The following is a 22,470-nucleotide window of genomic DNA, read 5'->3' on the forward strand; positions in this document are numbered from 1 at the left end:
AATATCTTCACAATGCTAACGATTTATATAAATATATGAAATACTACTTTTGAAATATTTTAATCCTCAAATTCCATTTACAAAGTTATATTTTCCAGTTGAACATTTTGAATTGCAGTTCTTCAATGGATTTAATTAGGAATTTATATTGATTTTAAGTTCTATTCATGTTTTGCATTTCCTAATTTGCAAACCTTACACTTGCTCTTTTTACAGGATATCTCATAATTCATCAAAGTAACTACTCAAAGCTCAGGCGTAGGCTAGACAGAGAATTCCCGAATGCTCAACGAAATGAAATATTATTCATGGCTTTGGCAACTTGTTGCACTGCAGAGTGAGTTTCTGTAGCAAAATCTGCATATGAAAAATTATTATTGTAATCCATTTGGCCTCTTATTTTTGCTCGTTTTTTTTTTTTTTTTTTTTGCTTTTCTGGGGTCCGGAAATTATGCAGCAAAAACCGAAAAAAAAAAACTTTAAGCCAAAGCGTTTCGCCCCCGAAAGAAAGGCGTCAGGAGATTTATGCCAGAGTCTAGAGGAGTTTTGAAGATTTGCGCTGTTTTTCGTATTTTTCGCTTTTGTTTTTGTTTCTGTTCTGATTCTGCGTCGTCCGTTGGCGTTTAACTGTCTAACTGGGCCGCTCTGTTATGTGGTTGCTTGTGGGGGCTTGGAAAATTTGTACAACATGCGCTCGGTGTTTCCCATAACTCAGCATTGTCTTAGTTGCTGTTGTTCCTCTTGGCGGCCTTTTGGTGTTGAAATCATTTGTAGTGCAAATTTTGCCCCATTGCCCGCTTGATATATGAGGCAAGTGTGAAAATATATTTCTGATCAAATAGCAAACTATTTTGTTGTTTTTTTCATAGCTCAAATTGCTCAGCAAAGAGGTGAGAGGTGATTTATGGATGTTGTACGCTTAGAAAGGAACTTGATGGCAGGTTTTTTTTATCGGTCTTTCGCCTTGGCGAAAGTCGTTGAAAGGGATTCCGTTTAGGATAAAAATTTGCTTTATAGTATCAATACTTTTTTGATGCCAACTTTTCAGTCTATACGATAAGAATTTGCTTTAATAATTTCAGTGATTTTCTGATGTCAACTTTTCAGTCTTTAGGATAAGAATTTGCTTTAATAATTTCAGTGACTTTTCGAAGCCAACTTTTCATTCTTAGGATAAGAATTTGCTTTAATAATTTCAGTGACTTTTCGAAGCCAACTTTTCATTCTTAGGATAAAAATTTGCTTTAATAATTTCAATACTTTTTGATACCAACTTTTCAGGCTTCAAGATAAGAATCTGCTTTAATCATTTCAGTGATTTTTCGAAACTAACTTTTCAGTCTTAGGATAAGAATTTGCTTTAACAATTTCAGTGATTTTTTGATGCCAAGAATTTACTTTAATAATTTTAGTATATTTTTTGATGCCAACTTTTCACTCTTCTTTCACTCACTCAAGACAAGTGTTTTTTGCTCCTCACGTATATTTTTGGCACTTCCATCTGCAAAATAAACACTTTGGCCACACAACTTAACCCACTGTCATAACTCAATAAATCATTGACGATCAATCGCTAACACCTACCCAACCCAAAAAGAGTTATATAATAGAGAGAGAGAGACCAAAAATAAACGGCTTCAGGTGAAATTTTATGCAGATAGACAACAAGTTCGAAATAAATAAACAACAACATTATTGTGCCCGCATCCTCAAGCTAATCCGGCGCCAAAAACCGCAAAAAAGACAACGAACGAAATCGAATGACAACGAGAGAGACAGGGGAAGGGGAAAGAAAGGGCAGAAGATGCCACAGCAGCAGCAACAGCATTTGAGAGTCTTCCGAGCCAAGGCTTTGTGGCTAATGATGCGACACATTTGCTAATTTCTATTGAAACCCACTTGCCGCATGGCTGAAGCCGGAGAGTTCGTCATCGGAATCGGAGTTCGAATTGGAATTGGAATCGGAGTTGGGGTGTTAATGATGCCAGGTCAACCGCAAAACAGGTCTCAATCTCAAGTTAAAGATGGAACTCAGTTGAGATGGATCACTGGCCCCAAAAAAATACCACCCGAAGATTTCTTTTGTGCGTGCATGAAATTAAACCATGTTAAAATTAATTAACGGGCCCCAGACTCGGAACGCTTCTTTTGTGTTAATTATTTCGGGATAACTGCAAAAACTGGAACTGGAAAGTGTGCAAAATCTTTTGGCCAATGATTCAGAGAGTCCGCTCAATGTGTCAATCAGTCACTCACTCAGTCAGTCAGTCAAACGCTCTGTCATTCCAATCACTTTGCGCTTTGCTCGCTTCCATCTCTATTCCATTTCTATGTCTCAATGCCTGATTTATGATTTGCATAAAAAATCATTGGCAATTCTTTTACGGCTTTTATTTGTTTGTTTCGTATTTGTTATTGTTGTTGCTATTGCTGTCTCTCTTTCTGTATAACTTTTACCTTTTGTTTGAAAGTCTTGAGTCTGACATTTGAACTTTTCACCCACAATTCCATTTGCCATGGCGTTGAAAAAATCTTTTAAGGAAATAGCGCCGAACCGTTTGCCAAAATGGACATTTCTCGACATTTCCTTAAATGAACACCAAGTGAAATTTTAACCAACCCAACGCTTAACTTACAGCCACAACAATAACAACAACTACAACAACAAAGGCTGCGCCTTTGCACGCGCCTCACGTGCAAAATTTCATTATACCCTTCAAATGACATGCTCAAACTGGGTGGATTAACTTCTATGCGTGCATCTGAGGTAAGGCAAAATGAACACACATATTTATAGAATAAAAGTTATTTAAGAAATACTTTTGTATGAGGGAAAACGCTTACTTAATGCTAGTCTAAGTTGCTTTGGCTAATAAACTGATATATTTTGTACTCTATGGTATATTTTGAATATCATATTTTGAAGTCTGTGGTATATTTTGAATAGTATATTATGCATTCGATGGTATATTTTAAATATCATATTTTGTACTCTATGGTATATTCTGAATAGTATATTGTGCAGTCTACGGTATATTTTGGATAGTATATTTTGTACTCTGGTATATTTTAGATAGTATATTTTGTACTCCATGGTATATATTGCACTCTATGGTATATTTTGGATAGCATATTTTGCAGTCTATGGTAAATTTTGAATAGTATATTTAGCAGTCTATGATATATTTTCAATAGCATAATGTGCAGTCTATGGTATATTTGGTACTCTATGGTATATATTGCACTCTATGGTATATTTTGGATAGTATATTTTGCAGTCTGTGGTATATTTGGAATGTCATATTTTGAATCAATGGTATATTTTGGATATAGTTTTTATCAATATACCAAAAACATAGAATTTGATATATTTCAGTATTTGAATAATACCGCATCTTATTTGTTGTGTATTGCAAAACTGGAAGCACACTTTTCTAATATTTTCCTCTTTTAGCCAAAATTAATTTTAGAAAATCTGACTTTCCCATTTTGGACCCTAGAACTTATAGTTTCTATTAGGCACAAATAAATGAAACTAATTTCAGTGATCATTTGGAAACTGTTAAAAGTCATGTTGAAGAAATGTATTCAAAAACTGAAAAAATCCTAAAATACCCTTTTATATGGTAGGTTTTAAAATGTATCATAGATAATTTTGATGCATACCAAAAATGTGGAAAACATATGCGTAATACATTGCATATATTTTCAATTACTTTACTTTATAGAATATCACATATGTTAAGTTTATTTCAATCACTTTCAGCTCATCCAAGCTAGCTAGATTATCTACATTAAATTGTCTAAAACAATTCAATACATCTTTTTATAAAGTCAGAATGATTTTTGATACTTTTTTGAATCGCTTTGAGCTGCGCACTGGATGTTTTGTGGTGACAATAACGAACATGATTTTTGTCATATTTAGCTTGCATGTGCCCATGGTAGCTGACTTTGATATGTCCAATTGGATTGCAATCTTGGCGGCCATCGAAAGGCTTTTCGAATTCTTTTCGTTTCTCTTTGTGAGTTACGGTTTGTATCAGGTGAGTTTTTAATATTAAATCCAAATTTCCAAACTAATATTTATACATTTTTAGCGAAGTCGTCAGATGCTGTTAATTTGGCAAATTCTTATCCCGCTTAGTTTTATTTTCAATGTTGGATATTATTTCTATCTAAGCGCTGTGCTAAACAGTCTAAAATGGTTGATTCTCTTGGTGTTATCCTTGTGTAAGTTAATCTTTAATTCTAGACTTTTTATTGGGATAAGTTTTGTTTATTTCAGATCTCATAACGTATTCACTAATGCTGATCAATTCGTATTACGATGAGCTGGGCTACGTGGAGGATTATATGAGAGATTTGGAGTATATACAATCCCGGAACTTGCAGAAAAATCCGCATAGCTATAATCCATCGATGAAATCTGAAGATCGAGTTGTAAAAATCACTAGACACACTGCAACCTAATGCAAAGCAACAGTAGCAACAGGTAATCTGATCTGTCTCTCAGCCCCCCTTTCCACTCCTCTTAACCAAAAGAGTCAGTATGAGTATCTGTCTGTCTGTCTTTCTTTCTTTCCATCTTTCTATCGTTCAAGGCAATGGCCAGAGGGCTGCGCAGTTGCTCTGTTGCAGGTAATCGGATATGCCACAAAAGGCGAAAGTCTCTCGGCGCATACCATTTTTTCCACCATTAGTTTATTATTGTTATAATTTCTTTATTGTCATTATACACATACATATATGCGCTAGAGAGTCTCTTCTACAAAACAGCAGCAGAGGTTCAACTTTTTCATTTCGGAGTCAGCTCGTAATTACCATCCACACACTGAGAGCTGCGAAGAAGACGTGGAACGTGTTGATTTCTCAGCCAGGCAACCGCAAATCCACTTGGAGTTCGGTTCATTCGAGAGGCACTTGAAATTATGCGGCTGTTAGCTACCAGATAACGCTTTTGATTATGACAACGGGGCCATAACGATGTGCAGCAACGATGGAAAGCGACTGCGGCAGCTGCCAACTACAATCTTGGCCAAATTATATTTGTTGTTGGCGGGGGTGCGTGGCCCAAAACAACGAAAACAACGACAACAACAGCTGCATCGGCAAAGACAATTCAAATCATTTTGAGTTTTCAGTTTTCGGCTGCCTTCGACATTGATTCACATTCACGTCAAATGGCCAACGGGTGCACAGTAAATGAAATCGCTTTTTGATGTGCCCTCCCACCTCCCTCTCCCCTCTTCCACCTCTTTTGCCCACTTGTCTTTTGGCTCGCGCTCACTTTTTTTTTCTCTCGGTTTGGAGTTTGAAGTCCAAGCGTTTGTTATGGTCTCTATTATTGTTTATGATGATGGAGTGCCGCTTTTCGGACCAGAATTCTATTCACCTCACCATTTGAAATGTGCCCGCCTATTTGTCGTCCACTCTTCTGGCATTTCTTTTCTGGCCAAGTGCGACTACAAAATGCATAAACAATCGACAAACCAATTTCACGTCTTTGGAAAAAATAATATTTAAAATAAATGTCGAATACTTTGCCCCCGGTTTTTTTTTCTTTCCTACTTCTTCTTTAACTGCTCTTCTATCATTTGCCTCCTTTTCTTTATAGTTCTTGATTGAAATGAAGCCAAAGTCAGTGTAAATATTGAAGCTATTTGCACGATCCACAGTGGAGCAAGGGCAATGAAAACAGGCTTGTAATTAAAATTTTACATACTACAAAACATATTGTAAACTAAGAAATTTGTTTTGACAACAAATTTTACCCTATATTAGTAGTAATTTAAATTTACTAAAGAAATTTTTAATTTCTTAGAACTAAAATCTTTAAAAAAGTTCTATAACTCTATATTTCAGAAATTAATAGTAAATTATCATATCCAAGAAAGATATGGGAATACGGCGGAATTTGTTTTTGACAATAATTTTAAAATTAACTATAAGTTATTCTTATAGCTCTGGATTAGTCTTATTATATATTAAGAGCTAGGATTGATTAAAGGAACCTTTTCTTTTTTAAGAAAAAACATATAAAATCGATAATTTTGATAGATTGCGTACGAATTCGATGATTTTTGAAATTATCTTTAAGCAGAAAAATAATTCCAAAATCATTCATACCATACTCGGAACAATAATTTAAAAACTGATCAAAAGCTAAAGGAATCTTTACTCAAAATAATAAAAGTTTTTATATAGGTTTTTGTTTTACTTTAGATAACGTCGCCCATATTTCTCATGGATGAGATTATTTACCACTCTTTTCGTAAATATAGAATTATAGAACTTTTTAAAATACATAATTTAGTTCTATGAAAATAAAAATTTAGTAAAAGTCTTTTTTTAATTCTTGTTAGCATTAGCTTTTCTTAATGTTTTTACAAAGAAGCTATTTAAAATTTCAGTTGGAGAAAAATAGTAAATAACGTTTGTTACTCAAAGTAAATGCATTTCGCCACACTGTGCGGCAGCAGTAACAAATAGCGAACATATTTTGATAGCATTTGAATATCTCTTTGGGCAAATGACCGCAACCCCGCCCTCAGCTTTGCTAAATGAGTAAAAAATTGAAGCAAAAAAACAGTGAAGAGATGGGGGAGAAGAGTAGCAAAGAAGATGAAAAAGAGAGACAATTAAGCTTAAGGAGCATTTCATTTGATCGAAGAAGAAAGTTCCAGAAGCAGCACACAAAGAGAAACCCATGAGTTAGAGTTCGAATTGAAGTTGGTGTCTTAGAGCCCATGGGCCGAGCTGAGCTGGCGATATTTATGGTCCGCACTTGGATAATGGACCTTGAATACACCAAACAACAACAGAAACAACAAGTGCCCCCCGCCATGTGGCATGAATCATCGGAACAGAAGAAGAAGGGGGAGTTCCAGTTGCTACATTTGAATTGCAAAAGACAAAGTTCGGTTACAATTTTTTGACATTTACGGATCATAACAATTTGAATTTAGCGTTCGCAAATGAGACCATTTTTGGCTATGGCCAAAGCAAAAGCAATGCCCCAGGGCATCAATTTGGACATGTGCCCGTTGCCGTTGTTACGTTTGCTAGCAAATATTTTAAGTGGCCTCCCCAGTCGAATGAGTGTCAAGAAGTATCCACAGAGATGTTTCTTCTTCTCTCCTCTACTCAAAAGTCTCGCAGCTGTCCAAGGTGCGTTGCATTAATCAAAAATTTCTGTTATGTTTGACAAAATTAACATAAATATGAGACAGCGAATGGCATTAGTTAAAAATAAACACGCTCAGAGCATATCCTGCAACGGTTTCACTTCCGATTCTACAGGAAATTTTCCCATGACCCCGTCGAACGTTGATTTGCTCTTGTCAGCATGTTCTTCTCCTGTCTCCCGACTCCTGCTGACTCAGCTTGGATATGCACTCACATGTTTTTTGAGGTTGCCTTAGGTAGCTAACTAGATGCATGCCCACGCTTGAGTGTGGAAGAGAGTGAGGGAGGGAGGGAAGGCAACAAATCCGATGTCGATGAACAGGTTCTTTTCCTGCTTTCGGTTTTTTTTTTTTTTCGGTAATTTGAGCTGTAGGAAATGGAGCAGCGGCATCTTTCTCATATATGTATATGAATACCATTTGAAATGTGTCGTGTTCTTTATGAGAGTTCACTGCACCTCAAAAGTTGCGAGCCTGAGAAGCAGGCTGTGATTCTTAATGAGTGTTTTTCCTTCTCTTCTCTCTTTTTTGGGGTCAAGACTTTGCCGTGAGAGTTGGCGACGCGTCCAGGTGGGGACCAAAATTGTGAGATTAGGGTGTCGCGCTCACAGGGATAACAATTGACGAGAACATGTTTTGTGTCTGCATAAAAACTTAAATTATTGTCATAAACAAATCTTATTGTTTCATAGATAACACAAAATGTGCAACGCACGAAGTGCAACAATAAACAGCACAACAACTGCTACTACAACAGCAACAGCATCTGCACGACAACAACACTTTTTCTTTATTTCCTGCATTTTGTTTTGACAATTTTCGCTAATTTGTGTTGTAAGTTGTATACAACAAAATGCAAGTCGACTGTGTAATGCTCTTTTGAAAAACTAACTATGTGCCAGCAATCCAACTAACAAAAAGGAATGTGCTTTTGTCGTGCTGCTATTTTAAAGAGCACAGCTGTATAGAATCAAAATAGCCTTCTAGCTCTTACCATTCCGGCTGTGCATTGATAGTACTTAAAACAGTCAATCAATCATCATAATTTAAAACTATTTTTGTATTGATCGTTAATAATATTTACTTAAATAAATCAGTCCTTAAATTGTTCTAAAACTGTTGACAACTATTTCAAAAGATTTTTATATTATTGAAGTTCTGTAACTCAAGCCTTCTAACCCTTATTACTTTGGATATCGGTTGGTTGGTTGTTGAATCAGTCGGACATTCAAAAAACGAAGTTTGACACAAGAAATATTTTAACAGCTTTTGAAAATTAACTTGAAAACTTCTCTTTCTGGTTAAGACATATAAGAATTAGCTACCTTTCAACTCTTACCATATTGATTATGTATTGATGGATGCTTCTTAACTCAGTCAGTCTGCCAAGAGAAACAGTTTCTTTGTAACAAGATTTGTACAAGATTTGATAATTAATAGACATAATTTCAATCTTAGGCTATCTAAAATTGCAGCCTTCTAAGTTTCCTAACTTAACCTTTTCATTGTTAAAAGTTGTTTTAAAAAGTCATTTAGGAAGGCGAAATATGTTTACAACTATTGACAACTATTTAATTAAGTTATTCAATACAATTATTTAGATATTTTGTTCACATTTTATTTAAATTGCTTAGTTCTAATCTTTTGGCTAAATTTGTATAAATTCTCCACATTATATTTAATTCTACGTCTTGGTTAATCAAAAAACTGCCTAATTATATTTGAATACGCAACATGTTTGTAAAACAAATTGAGAATTTAAGTAGAACAATTTGCATATTATTCATAATATTAATTAATTATTCAGACGTCACGCTCAACACGACAAATTGTTGAGGCTTTTAAGCGTAGAGTAGCCAAGCCAACAACACAAGCAAGTGTTTTTTTTTTTGTGTGGGGGAAGCGAGCGCGCCTCGCTTTGGTTGGCCAAACGCAAAGCTAGCGAGAGAGAGCATGCAAAGAGCGAGTAAGCAAGAGAGAGCGAGAGAGAGAGAGAGCTAGTGTAATGGCTAGTGCGTGAGCTGAACGACAACACGATATCATCTTCATGCACACTAATACATAGGCAACCTGCTTTGGCTTTAGCTTTAGCTATGGCTAGTTGGCGGCTTAGCCATTGTTGTTGTATTAGTTGTAGTTGTTGTTGTTGCTGCTGTTTCGCCAATTAGTTAGCTGCTTTGGCTGCGTAGCGTGCAATATTGGCATTGGCTAAGTCAAGTCAAAGGGGCGAGAGAGGAAACAAACAAAACAAAACTTGGCTCGCAGCCAACAATTGTGCAGGCAAACAACAAACAGCAGTTAACGCGTTTTATTGTCTCGCAAGTTTTGTTGTATATGTGTATGTGTGTGTGTGTGTGCGTGAGTGGGACAACAACTACAGCATGGCGTAGATCATTAGACGCTGATGGAGATGGTGTTATTATTTGCACGTTTTGTGTGAAATGCACTTGGCCCACAGTTCGCTCTCTCTCTCTCTCCTCCTCTCCCTCCCTCTTTCTTTCTCTCTCTAGCTACCAGATTGCCATCAGCTGCAATTCTTGCTGGAAACCTCTGCAAACAAAAGCAGTTTAGCAATAAGTTAATATCGCTTTTGCTGATGTTTTGCAATTGCAGCTGGCTTCCCCTCTTTCCCTTCTCCCTCACTGTCCACTTCACTGATAAGCCTGACGACAACCGATTTTTTGGGGCCATAATAAAGCAGCGAAAAGTCAAAAGACAACGACAACAAAATGGTAAACAGATTGCGCTTTATGAATATGCAAAGATTAAACAACAACAATTGACTAACTGCCCTCTCTTTACCCCTCTTTTCCTGTTTTTGTCATTTCGCTTTTTTTACGAATTTAAAATTTTTTTAACGAGCCAAAAACTGAAACTGCACAAAATGAAAAAAAGAAGCAAACTTTCCAACAAACAAAAGACTGCCCCCAACAAGCACCCCAGCAGCCGGGACACCCTACAAAACAAACCGAACCAGAGCAGAGCAGAGATCCAGCCCAAATGAGGCAGCCCCCAACTGAAAGAGGGACAAAAAACCAAACAGCAGAGACAGCAAAGTAAAAAAAAAGGAATGAAATTTAGCGTAAAAATTGAGATCTTTTGTCTGCGATAAACGTGAGCATTTTGTTTGTCACGACGAAGTGTGCTTTTTTGCGCGATCGCTCCGACTTGAGGAGCTGGAGCTGGAGCTAAAGCTTGGATTGAAGTTGCAACTGGAGTTGGAATTGGAGCTGCAGCTTTAACTAAAGCTGGAGCTGAAATTCGGGAGCAGAAGCCCAGAAATTAGAGCAATGCTACAAAGTAACGCCTTATAAAAAAAATCCGTCGTTCTGTCTGTCCCTCGATAAAAACACCTAGATCTCAACAACTTTACAAGCTACAGCTACCAAATTTGGCTACATTAAAGTATTGTCATCTAAACAGCTTTTCCCTGCTTTAAAACTTTACCACGCCCTCTTCTGCGCCCTTAAATCACTTAAATTGCAAAGCTGATCAATCATAAACTTGAGCCATCCTTCATCTATCACTGTGAACAGCCAAAAATCATCATTGACCAAACTCCACTGCCAATTGGCCAAGTCAGAAAATTCACCGATCAAGCGCGAAATTTGGCGCACACAAAGCGAACAACGGGCAACGAACGAGCTAACAAGCAGGGCATAAACCGGGGGGAGGATGGCCACCTTTTGATACCCTCTGTTGGCCATGTTTTCGACTATTTTTTATAGCCGTTGTTGGGTCTTTGTTATCGCCAGTTTGCCAGCCACAAAAGGCCCTAAATGCGCGTCTATTTTGTTACAATTTAAGACGCTTATTAGAAATCGTTTGCAAATTGTTTGTGCAAGAAAGCAGCAGCACGATCAGCTTGCCAGTTGATCTCTTCCCTTTCCCCTTCCCCTTCTCTGCTTCCTCTGGTAACCTGAGTGTTGCACTAGCGAGGGGCAAGAAGAGAGAGAGAGAGAGAAACTCTACTGTCGGAGGCGAGCCACGAAATGCGTGCATATTAATTTCATATATTTACGTCGAGTTTTTGCTCAACGATCGCTGAGCTGCCATCTCTCTATACAGCACACGTGAGCCGTTGCCTGGAGTTGCACTTTGGAGTAGGAGCTGGAATCGAGCTTGGAGACTTGACTATCCAGACTGGTTGTTGTTGTGGCTGCCGCTGCTGCTGCCTGCTGATGATCTAATTTGGCAACAATTGTCGTAGTTCGAGTCTCAGTCGTTTGTTTACCTTTTGGGTTTTCGTTTGGGAGGGCAGCGAAGAGGGTTTGGTTGGGGTTGGGATGGGGAAGTGATCCACACACACACACACACATATGAGGCATGGGCCTAACCTGGTCTCCGCCTGGGCGATCAATTGATCTCGATAATGAGTTTGCTTCGTAGTAGAGAACGCACCCATATTTTATACTCTAACTGTTTAGGATAACTTTAATTTGGGAATTACTTAAATATGCGAGTGTAGCATTAACAATAAGGAAATTGAAATCGTTTAAAGTTTCTACAATTATTAAAAAGAAATTGAACCCAACCACCACATTAAAAAATATTTTCTTCCTCTACTCCTAAGTCTGAGATAACAAAATAAATTAAGTAAGATAATTACCTTGAAACGAAGAAAGCCAGAAGCCACAACTATAAGCTGAAAAAGAAAATTGTTAAATATAATAAAATATATTTTATAAAAATGTCAAAATATTATTAAATCTATAAAACTTAATAGTCAATAATAATTTGCAAATTGAAAAAAACTTTCCTAAACATTTTAAGAATTCAAAAATTTAAAAAAAAATTTAAAGATAGCATAAACTTTCGTAAAAATATATTTTTTGTAAAATCTAGTAATAACAAATCAAAAACTATATAACAAATACCTTTTTTAAAAGCTGTGGCGAATTTTAAAATCTCTCAATAAAATACTACGATTATTACTCTTAAGAAGTGAGTACCAATAAGAAAATGATCTACAAAATCTCTGAGTTTTGATTCCTTTTCAATACATTATTTTAAAAAACTCTCACAAGGAATTAGAGCCGTATTAGACAACCTTTTTATTTGAGTATGTTAAAAAGTTAAGAAAATACTTTTATTTCTTTTAAGAAGTAGTAATTGGAAAACTCTAAAACAATTGTCTGTTTAAGCATATTATACCAAATAAATGAAATTATAAATGTCTAAAAAAGGAGTTAGGAAGGAAAAAATTAAAAATCCACAAATCTTTGAAAAGGAATTACAATTCTTCATTCTAATTTAAAAAGAATAAGATTTTACGAGATATACATAGATAAGTTCATGTTGTTATTTTACTTAATCATATATTCACTTAAAAAGTTCATAAGGAAAACGTAGATAAGCTCATGCTGTTATTTATCTGCAATAGTTAGGGTATTAAAAGCTTCGACTTGCCGCAGTTGTTGTTACTTAACCGAAATAGTGTCGCCCGTGGAGCGACGCGTCGTCTTTTGATTTCTCTTTCCGCATCAATGGCTCTGGATCGGGATCGAAAGATGGGAATGGGGATCGGGTGGGATCGTTTTAGATTTGCTGCTTTTTCGCGTATGAAGAAATGTAATATATCTGCGTATTTTGTGTTGATCTTTTTCATTAAAATAGGTTTATGTTTAATAAGACGTTGATGGAGATCTCTCTCCCTCTCTAACTATTGAACCATGTGTGTTTGAGTGTGCTTCGATTTGATTTAGTGACTGCCATTTTGTGACTACCTGCCTGCCTGCCATACTATTCATTCCCCTTCGCAACTCGCCAGCACTCCTCATCCAATCACGCTCACATTGTACGCTTGAGTACGTGCACTGAAATTTAAATATAATTTATGAGCCGCGTTGCATATAAAAAAAATCATAGCAACAACAACAACAGTAAACAAACGTTGAATGTTTGAATCTCTTGGCGAAGGCAATAAAATGTCGCGATTGGCTGATTGACTCTGAGCAAGCTTCGTTACCGATCGATCGATCGATCGAGCGATGGATCGCCGGATTGTTTATATTTATTTGAAATCCGTATGAAGCTTACGAAAGAGGAGCATGACCCAAAAAGTAAACTTGGTTGTAAATCGCTTGACAGTTCATTGAGAAGAAGACGATCGAACCAACCAAACATCCGCGATCAACTTTCAATTCCAATTGAAAGGGCGCAAATCCAATGTGACGATGGATTCCATTAGAAAAAGGTTTCCCATTTCCTATTAGATGATTTTCATTTTTATAATCAATTGGAATTCACTTAAATATTTGAATTCTTAGTAGTCTCTAAAGAAAAACGTATGAAAGATTTGTTTGCACATTTCATTACGAAAAATTTAATATTCATAAAATGATAAATACAACTTCAGAGCTACAAATGTAAATAATAAATTCGTTAAATTTTAAATAGTTTCTTCTATTAAATGCTTTTGAGATGTAGTAACTTTTTTAATATTAAAATCAAATAAAATTCATTTAAAAATGTGCATCATTACTTGCCCCTCAATAAATATTTTATTTGAAATCTATATAAAAGATTTCATTTCATTTGCATTTCTTCATTTCATTTCTCTTCAAAAATGACGAATAAGAAAACTTCTGAGCTACAAAAACATAAATAACAAATTTGTAGTTTTTTTCTATTAAATTCTTTGAATATATATTATCTTTTTGTATTTTAAAATCAAATTATATTCATTTAAATATTTGCAGCTTTACTTGTCTCTCAATAATTATTAAATTTGAAATATATTACAGATTTCTTGCTAAGAATTTATTACTCATTCATCATATCCTTAAATCTAAGTTTATCCTTAATAAAAAGGATTTGAGTTCCAACTTCATCATATCACAAGTCTTCTAGTCTAAGAGTCTGCTTTCAAATTCATCCAAGAATTCTCACAAATTTTTCCCATTGGATTCAACTTTGCATTTTAAATGTTGCCCGCTGATCTTGCTGTGAATTTCAAATGTAAATGAATAGAATTGTTTTTTATGTTTTTTTTTCAGTGTTTTTGTATTTGTTTCGGCTTTGTTGTTGCTGTTTTCTTGTTGGCTGCCGTTTATAATAAATTACTTAAAATTATAAAACATTTTCATATCAAAAATTTATAAGTATAGAACATTTTCAATGTATGCAAAAGTTTATCAAAAATACATATTATATATATAGTGTATAGAGAGAGCGAACATTACAATCTAAAATACTATGATAAAAGGAGATACAAATATATATATATATATAGTTATGATATAGAAGATTTCTCTGTTCTATAGCTAAATTTAAAGTTACAAGAGATATAGAGAGTGTGTGTTGTTGCTCTTTAGAGACTCTAAAGTTAGACGCCGGGGCGTAATACATTATGTACAGGACACTTGCAAATACTTTACAATAGTTCGGCTTAGGATTGCGACACACACACACACGCGCAAAATATGTTTAAATTTAAATAATATTCAATTCAAAGTTGTTGATGAAAATTAAGGAAAATTAACAATTCATTTGTTTTGTTTTTTTTTTTTAATTTTCTCTTTCAAAGAAAATGTTGACTAGAAAATAAGAAAAATTATGCGAAAAATACAAATTAAAATATAAAATCCTTCACTGGGTGTGTTTTAAGTGTGTGTGCGTGTGTGTGTCCGGGGTTTTTTCTTTTCTTTTTTTGTTGTTGTCTTGGAGCTGCCGTTTAAACGCTTACTCTCGAGCTAGGAACTAATTTTTGGTGGAACATGGCTTGTGTACAACTTGTTTTCATTTTTTTGTTGGCGGCGATGATATGATGGAGCCTAAGGCTCAGCATAACCGCCATAGGATAGCTCAGAGTTGGAGCCAGGACCAGAGCTGGAACTGGAACTGGAGCTGCCACCGGGACAGCCGCCCTCGTTGTGCTTCGTGAGCAGCGACATGCGCGAAAAGGTCTTTGAGCAATTGCCACACGAATACTTCTTGATGTCCGAGTGCGTCTGGAGGTGAGCTCGCAGATTGCTGCGATCCGCAAAGGCGCGATGACAGTGCTGGCAACTGAAGGGTTTCTCCCCCGTGTGGGTGCGAATGTGTCCTTGCAACAGCCACGGCCGGGAGAACGCCTTGCCACACATGTTGCACTTGCAGGGCAGCGTGTGGGTGCGTATGTGCATCTTGAGGGCTCCGAGGGAGACGTACGTCTTGTCGCAATCCTTGCAGCTGAAGGACTTTTTCACCTGATTGCCCTCGGCGGCGGGGCAATGGAACTGCTGATGCTTGGTGAGGCCGGAGAAGGTGGAATAGGATTTCTGGCAGTCGGGACATTGATAGCGAGGCGGCGACGTTTTGTCCTTCTTGCTGGGCGAACCATTTGTCGATGACGAAGAGGAGGAGGAGGTGGAGCTGGTTGCTGCTGATGCTGTGCTGGAGACCTCGGGCTGTGGCAGCGTCGAGGCTTGTTTGTGCTTCAGCGACAGATCCTCGGGCACCGAACAGCAGCTGGCCGCTGATTCGGGTGTCAGGCTGCGCATGGAATAGTAAGAGCTCTCGGAGTAGGCAGGCGAAATGGGGGCGTGATGATGATGATGCTGTGGCTGCGGGTGTTGCGGATGCAGCGTCTGATGATGTGCATAGCCCAAGGCGCTGTACGCAGCCGGATACGAGGGATAAGGCAGAAAACTTTGCTGCTGCTGGCGTCCGAGCTGCGGACGATGGATCATCTCGGAGCGCATTGGTGGCGACACCGAACTGGCGCGTCCATGCAGATAATGATGTGGTGGCGGCGACAGTGATCCCAACGAATCCGAGGGTGAGCTGGGCGACAAAAGTTCGGCACGCAGTGGAGCTGCCACAGCAGCGGCTGCGGCAAGATGTGGCTGATTGATGGTGCGATAGAATTCGGCGGTGTAGGGCGACATGTGGAAGTTCCATGGCTGTAGGCCATACTTGGGGTATGTGGGTGTGGGCACCACAACCGAGGCGGCTGCAGCAGCCGCAGCGGAGGCAGCTGCCACAGCGGCAGCAGCGGCCAAGGCGGCAGCTTGTGTCTGTTTGGGATCGGCTTCCACATTCACGCAATCAACATCGTCGTCATCCTCATCGTCCTCGGGCTCGATGTCCATGTGCTCGTCGTCGTCATCGGTGTGATCGACATCGACGCCTTCGTCCTCGCAGCAATCGCTCACATTGATCAGCTCCTCCTCGGAGGAAGCTGTTACTTTTGTCGCTGTTGTTGTTGCTTCCACTGAAGCTGTTGTAGTTGTTGTTGTGGTCGACTCATGGCTGCTTTTCTTCAAACACAAATCCTCGGGCTCGGCTTCAAACTGATAGTTGACCGGCCGCTTCTTCAAAGGACACTTGCTGTAGTTCTTTTCCACTAGCATATGCTCCACGGTATGCATTTTGTCTGTTTTTTTTATTATTTTTATTGTCACTTTATAAACTTCAATTGAACTGTTTTTTGTGGTCTTGTGTTTCTTATTATTGTCTTCACATAAACATCGCGTTGCGCACATACAAAAATCTTGACGAAACTGAACGAAAAACTCAACTGACTTTGCGCTGTGGCTGTGTGTGCAGTGCAGTGCTCTGTGTGTGTGTGTATGTTTTGTGTTGCTGTTGCAATGAACGAAAGAGAAGAACTGAAACAAGACGTCGCTGGCAGCGCGCTTTTATAGCCGCTCAGCGCAGCGCGCAGACCGAGAGAGAGAGAGCGTGAGTCCAAGAGAGCGTGCGACGAGAGAGCACGCGAGAGAGTAGGCAATTTACCTGCAGCAGCCAATGCTCCCTTGTACCTGGCAGGGGTGTCTGCGTGTGTGTGTGTGTGCTTGACTGCTGATAGCGTGTGTTTTGCTTTGGCTGCTGCGGCCAATCGCAGCGACTCGCGTTGAAACCGGTTCTCGCTCGTTTATGTATGTTTTATGTACTGTGGAGCGCGTACACTTGCACCAATCGCTAACGCCGCTGTCCCAACGAAGTGCCGTTATGTTTGCCTCAGTGTGGAGGCTCCAACGCGGCTGCCTAAGAGAGCGCCAACAAGATCAACGCGCTCTTACGCACAAATTGAATTGATAATGCTTTAAACTGCACTCTTAATATGCACAAAGCGAAGAACTTTGCTAACTTGCGACACTTTTTCTTAGCACGTGCTAAATTACGATGCAGATTTATCGATAGCTGTGAATGACAATTTGCAGTTGCACGTGTTAAACCACGCTACAGATTTATCGATGACTGTGAATGGCAATTTGCAGTTGCTTTTTGGCGAATGTCAAAATTAACAGTGTTGGATTATAGCGTCATAAAATAGTTGCCTGCGCTTTAGGGTTGCCAGGTAATAATGTTTAATGACACCGACTGGACGCAGGTAACAACACTTGGAAATTCATAATGAGCTCGCAATTTGTCAAAGGACTGCAGCTGGGGGCAATAAAACTCTACGCAAAGAGACAAACAACAACAGCTTAACGTAAATGATGTTCTCTTAGCGGTCGCTTTTCTCTTTTGTTTGTTTCGTTTCCACTTTGTTTCAGTTGGCGTCGCATGCTCTTAAGTCGGAACCCCAACCAGAAATAGACAGACCCAAAGTGCCGCCTGTTGATTGACTGCGGGCACAACAAGGGTTAACCCACAAACGAAATCTAAATTTAGACACTCTGGCCACACGCATGCGCCATGTGCGCACAATTAAAAGAAACATGCATCTCAAGTGGCTGCCACAACACTAAAATAACTACAAACACTTTCAGTGTTGTGTTGTTTGATAAAAAAACACAAGGTGTCAAAGCTAGTGATGAGCCATAAATCAGAGATGGGCAACTGCTTGGAACCTGCTAGAATTGCGCATTTGCTTCTTGGAACTGTTGTTGTGACCACACACAAGCGCACATTTAACTTAATTAGCCCGCTTATCAAATGCACAGCCCACTGCTGTGCAGTTTGCAGATTCCCAGGAAGCCACGTTTACTCCTAAGACGCTATCTGCTGCGGCCCAAATCCACAAAACCACCAGCATAAATTAATAGATGAACATGTGCAACGTTCAGAGTCAACTGACCACGTACTGTGTGTTGCCAGGTAAGCGAAAAAGAGAAGGAGACCTTTAAGACTGCACTCGCTTATCTTATCGCACCGTCGTCGTCCAAGTCGAGTCCGCGTCTTCAGCTCTAATGTCTGTTCGTCGTCGTTGGGCAGCCAGCAGACGAAGACGACGACGCTCGAAAGACGGTTTAACAAAGATTTAATGATCTTGTTAGCTAATTTTCTGAGTTGTAGTCTATGTCTAAGGACCAGTCGACCACCCACAGGTGCAAGTTAATTAGTTTACATTTGAATTCGAAACTGTTCCCGTAGCATTTGACAATTTACTATTGAAAATGTTGTTTAAAATTAAACTAACCTCAAATTTGAATCTCTTGGAGTAGTAAAAATCTATCAAGTGAAGAATTCTACTCTATATTGTCGACTAAGGAATTCTGAAGGAAATAAGATATTTTAAGGGATAGTAGCTTGATCAATCCCTTTATTGTTAAAATGAAGTGAAGACACCTTAATAATTAAATTATTTAGCAGGCATAATTTTTTTTAAAATATGTTATTCTCTTCCTCAAAAACTTAATTATTAAAGGTTCTTCACTTCACTTAAATAGTTAGGTTATTTAGAATTTTAATTCTTAAAATATCTTATTCCCTTTCTCAAAAACCAACAGTAAAAAGTTTATAAATATTAAGCCATAATTTCAATACATTATTCATTTTCAATTTCTTCCGCTTCAAATAAATAATTTAATATATTTACATTCTCGCATGCCCTTAATTAAGCAACAGCCTCTCGATGTAAACATGTTATGATGAAAGGTTTGTTCCCTTTTTGGGTGGCATTTAAGCTGTAGGAATTTATATACAACAATTTCGGCTGTCATGTTTGGGGAGGAAGATTCCGGATTTCTCGACATAATATCCTGGCTGCTTCGTCGATGTATCAATAAAAAACCGATGAACAACTGAAAACTTTCATCTCGGCAGCAAGTAAACGCCGCGGGTGCACATGATGCTAAAGTCCCAGGCTCAGTCTCAGTCCTCAATTCCAGATGGAAGAAGTCCCAGTTCCAGTCCCAATTCGGTTGCAGCAAGTTCACAAGAGATCTCCATAAGTCGCACGCACTTTCATCGAGTGCATGAGATGTGCAGCTACAGCTACACAAAACACAGAGAGATCCGTGTCTGCTCCCCAAAAAAGAAGAGTCAATAAAAATGTGCTCGATTGTAATTTTCACTGTGCAATTATTGTCTCAGCTTTCAAATGCGGTAGGGCTTGGAGTTGGAGTTCAAGGGATCCGTTGCAAAAGTAATTTTCAATTTTTACAGCCAACTCGAGGCATAAAATATAAGGCAGATCACTGCAGCACACACAGTGCATTGCACACTTGTTAATGCCACACGTAGTCGCCGCTGTTCATGCAGAGCTCATGCTCCAAACAAGTGAGTTAAGTTCAGAGCAGTTGACTTGGCTTGGGTTTGCCTTGTTATACGCGGTACCCAAAAGGGTAGAAGGGCATGATAAGTTAGTGTCTTGTAGTATAAGTATTCTTGAATAGCTGATTTATTTCTAGACATCTTCCTCTGTCAATTTAATATTCAAATAGTTTCAATGGGGATTTTAATATTGTTCCTAATGTAATTATTTTAAATACATTGATATATTATATTATCAACGTTCTAAGGCTTGTACTCTCAGTTCATCTAGTGCAAACTTTGTTACTAAAGTTAGTATGGCTTTTAAGTCAAAATTACGTATAGCGGCGAGGCCACTAAGTGAGATCTGGTTGAATAATTTAAATTCGAACGTTCAGTTATCTTAAAGTCTAGCTTAGGTCCTTTAGGTCCAAGCGTTTTACTCTTTTATAATCATATCTTCACTACTAGTCTTTTTTAAGTGAAAATTATGCATAGCATCGAGGCCACTAAGTGAGATTTGGGTGAATAATTTAAAATCAAATGATCAGTTATCTTAAAGTCGAGCTTAGGTTCCTTAGGTCCATCTCAATTCATAAATAGACTTTGCTACTAAACTTAAGTCAAAATTACGCATAACATCAATGCCATTAAGTGAGATTTCACTGAATACCTTAAAATTCAACGTTCAGGTATTTAAAAGTCGATCACACTCGTCTGTAGCGTTGTTCACTTGTATTTTTTTGTGGCTGCGTGTCCTTAAAACGCTTAAATGCAAAAGAAACACGAGTTTTTCATGTATCTCGGAGCAGACAAATCTCATTAAAAGGCGTCGCGTCTTCGCTTGTCGCCGTTGTCTTTGCTGCTCCTCTTCGTGCTGTTTGCCTGCAAGGAGTCGAAGACGCAGAAGAAGTCGAAGACGAGACTTTTCAGTTGACCCCTTTCGCTCTCACTCTTGGTCGCAAAAGACGTTGTATTTAAAATGTCGTTAATAATTTGTTATTTGTTGCAGACGCAGACAGAGACTTCGACTTCGACTACGTGGCCGTGGCAAGTTCCTTGTTTTTTAGAGCTTGTGTCGTAAAAGAGTTTTATTATTTTTGTTTCATTGCTGCAAAATAGGATTAGTACCTTCAAGGGCTTTGGCCAAGTTATGACTGTTGTTGTTCCGTTTTTTTTTTTGCTTTTGTTTTACCAGCATTCCGAAAAAATGGCTTAAATACACGTATGATCATTTAACACGCTTTCGAATATGATTTTTTTGTGTTTTATTTATGCATCCTTCAAAAGAACGCAGCCGAAGACAGCGTACGCTTTCTTTTTTTTATAGTTTCGCTTTAATTAATTGTAATTGTGTAACGAGTACTATTGATCGAAAAGTTTGCTGTGGTCGATAACAGAGTCTATCACTAATTGTACAAATAATAAATCAATTGTAATTTTTATAAATTTAATTAAATTGCCACAGCATAAAACACTAAGATAGTCGAGAAAAAGATTTTGGGTGAAATCCACATTCAAAAGGAAATCTTTTTTCTTGGTCTATAAGGGAAGCTAATATTATTACAATTATATAAATTAATATAATAATAAATGGAATGAATATAATCGAAAAATTATCTATATTTTTATTAATAGACCCTTTAATTGGAAGTCCTACCTAACCTATGATTGGAAGTCAAATATTTTTCTATACTATTGTTTTAAAAAGACGTGCTTTTCAAATATCGCTTATCGATAAGTTTGGCTCCCTTTAACAGCTTCCAACACTGTAACAAAAAAAGCGAATACAAGCGATTGCCATTTTTACAATACGCTTTTTCGCAATCAGGCGTGTTTGTTGGCATGCAAATTGTTCACAAAATAAATAATGTCTGTGCTATTATAAAAGTCTAGTCAGCGACTAACAATGTGCAACAAGTATTTCAAGCGTGCAACGCCTGCAGATGCAAATTGCCAGTGGGCAGCAGCCAAACGAAGAGCAAGAACAGCAAGCAGAAGAAGAGGAAGAAGAGTTCGAGCTTCGTTTTGTAAATTGGAGCGCTCACACAGAAGGAGAAGCAGAAGCAGAACAAGAAGAAGAAGAAGGTAAGAAGGAGATTCTCCCACAGCCCAGTGCACTAGTTTCTCGAATGGTCATGTGCCTCTCTATTGATGTTGAGAGCGAGATGACAATAATGTTGTCTGCGCTTCGTTATGTGTGTTGCACTCTATTCGTAGCTGGCTGCATTGTCATTGTCATTGTCACCATAACAATTTTGTTGCCTTTTTTTTTGGTGTTGTTGTTGTGTGCCTCCCGCTGCGTTGTGCATTGTTCGCTTGGGCCGCGCACGCTGCGCACATTTCCCAGAATTGACACCTTGCCTTCTTCGCTTCTCTCCTCTTCTCTTCTCTTAAAGATTTTGCTACAGTTTTCTGCTTTTGCCGGCGCGCCAAGTTGTCTGCCATAGACGGGGTGAGTGCAATCTGCGCAAGCACATTCATCATTCCTTTTGCCTGCCTGCCATTGAAACAATTCTTTCCGTCTCTCTCTTTGGGCCAGGTGTTTGCCCAAGGAATTTCAATTTGCATAAATTTGGTGCAGATTTGCGTACAATAGGACTGTGCCAGACCAGGGATAAGATGTTGGCCTGAACTACACCCACCTTGTGCCTTGTGCATAATAATGATCGATGCTCATTGAACCGATCTCTTTTAATAAAGATGTTTACCTGCTGCTGCCAAATCGTTGATGTATTGCACAGTACACAATGTGGATATATATTTTACTGAGTAGAATCATGACTGATAAAGCAGCGAGAATTTTGCAACTAATTAAAAATGTAGTAAACGGAATTTATAAAAAACAGGTAAGAAAGCTGAAGTCAAGTATGCTTGA

The 22,470-nt window shown here is 38.1% G+C and overlaps 2 protein-coding genes across 4 annotated transcripts; one reads left to right on the forward strand and one right to left on the reverse strand.

The window, feature by feature from the left end:
• Nucleotides 1–3,818: 3,818 nt before the first annotated feature.
• Nucleotides 3,819–5,640, forward strand: LOC117565384 (uncharacterized). 3 transcript variants are annotated; one of them, XM_034244463.2, is made up of 4 exons: nucleotides 3,819–4,046; nucleotides 4,101–4,233; nucleotides 4,289–4,495; nucleotides 5,618–5,640. In XM_034244463.2, the coding sequence occupies exons 1-3, from the start codon at nucleotides 3,840–3,842 to the stop codon at nucleotides 4,471–4,473; spliced, it is 525 nt and encodes a 174-aa protein (XP_034100354.1). In that variant the 5' UTR covers nucleotides 3,819–3,839; the 3' UTR covers nucleotides 4,474–4,495; nucleotides 5,618–5,640. The 3 variants fall into 3 exon arrangements, with proteins under 3 accessions (XP_034100354.1, XP_051858498.1, XP_034100352.1); XM_052002538.1 differs by lacking the exon at nucleotides 5,618–5,640 and adding an exon at nucleotides 4,552–5,539; XM_034244461.2 differs by lacking the exon at nucleotides 5,618–5,640 and adding an exon at nucleotides 4,605–5,532.
• Nucleotides 5,641–14,809: 9,169 nt separating this feature from the next.
• Nucleotides 14,810–16,814, reverse strand: LOC117565383 (protein escargot). The gene has a single exon (XM_034244460.2). The coding sequence runs from the start codon at nucleotides 16,652–16,654 to the stop codon at nucleotides 14,963–14,965; it is 1,692 nt and encodes a 563-aa protein (XP_034100351.1). The 5' UTR covers nucleotides 16,655–16,814; the 3' UTR covers nucleotides 14,810–14,962.
• Nucleotides 16,815–22,470: the final 5,656 nt, after the last annotated feature.

This window comes from Drosophila albomicans, chromosome 2L (genome assembly GCF_009650485.2).
Source record: "Drosophila albomicans strain 15112-1751.03 chromosome 2L, ASM965048v2, whole genome shotgun sequence".
In the NCBI taxonomy this organism is placed as follows: domain Eukaryota; kingdom Metazoa; phylum Arthropoda; class Insecta; order Diptera; family Drosophilidae; genus Drosophila; species Drosophila albomicans.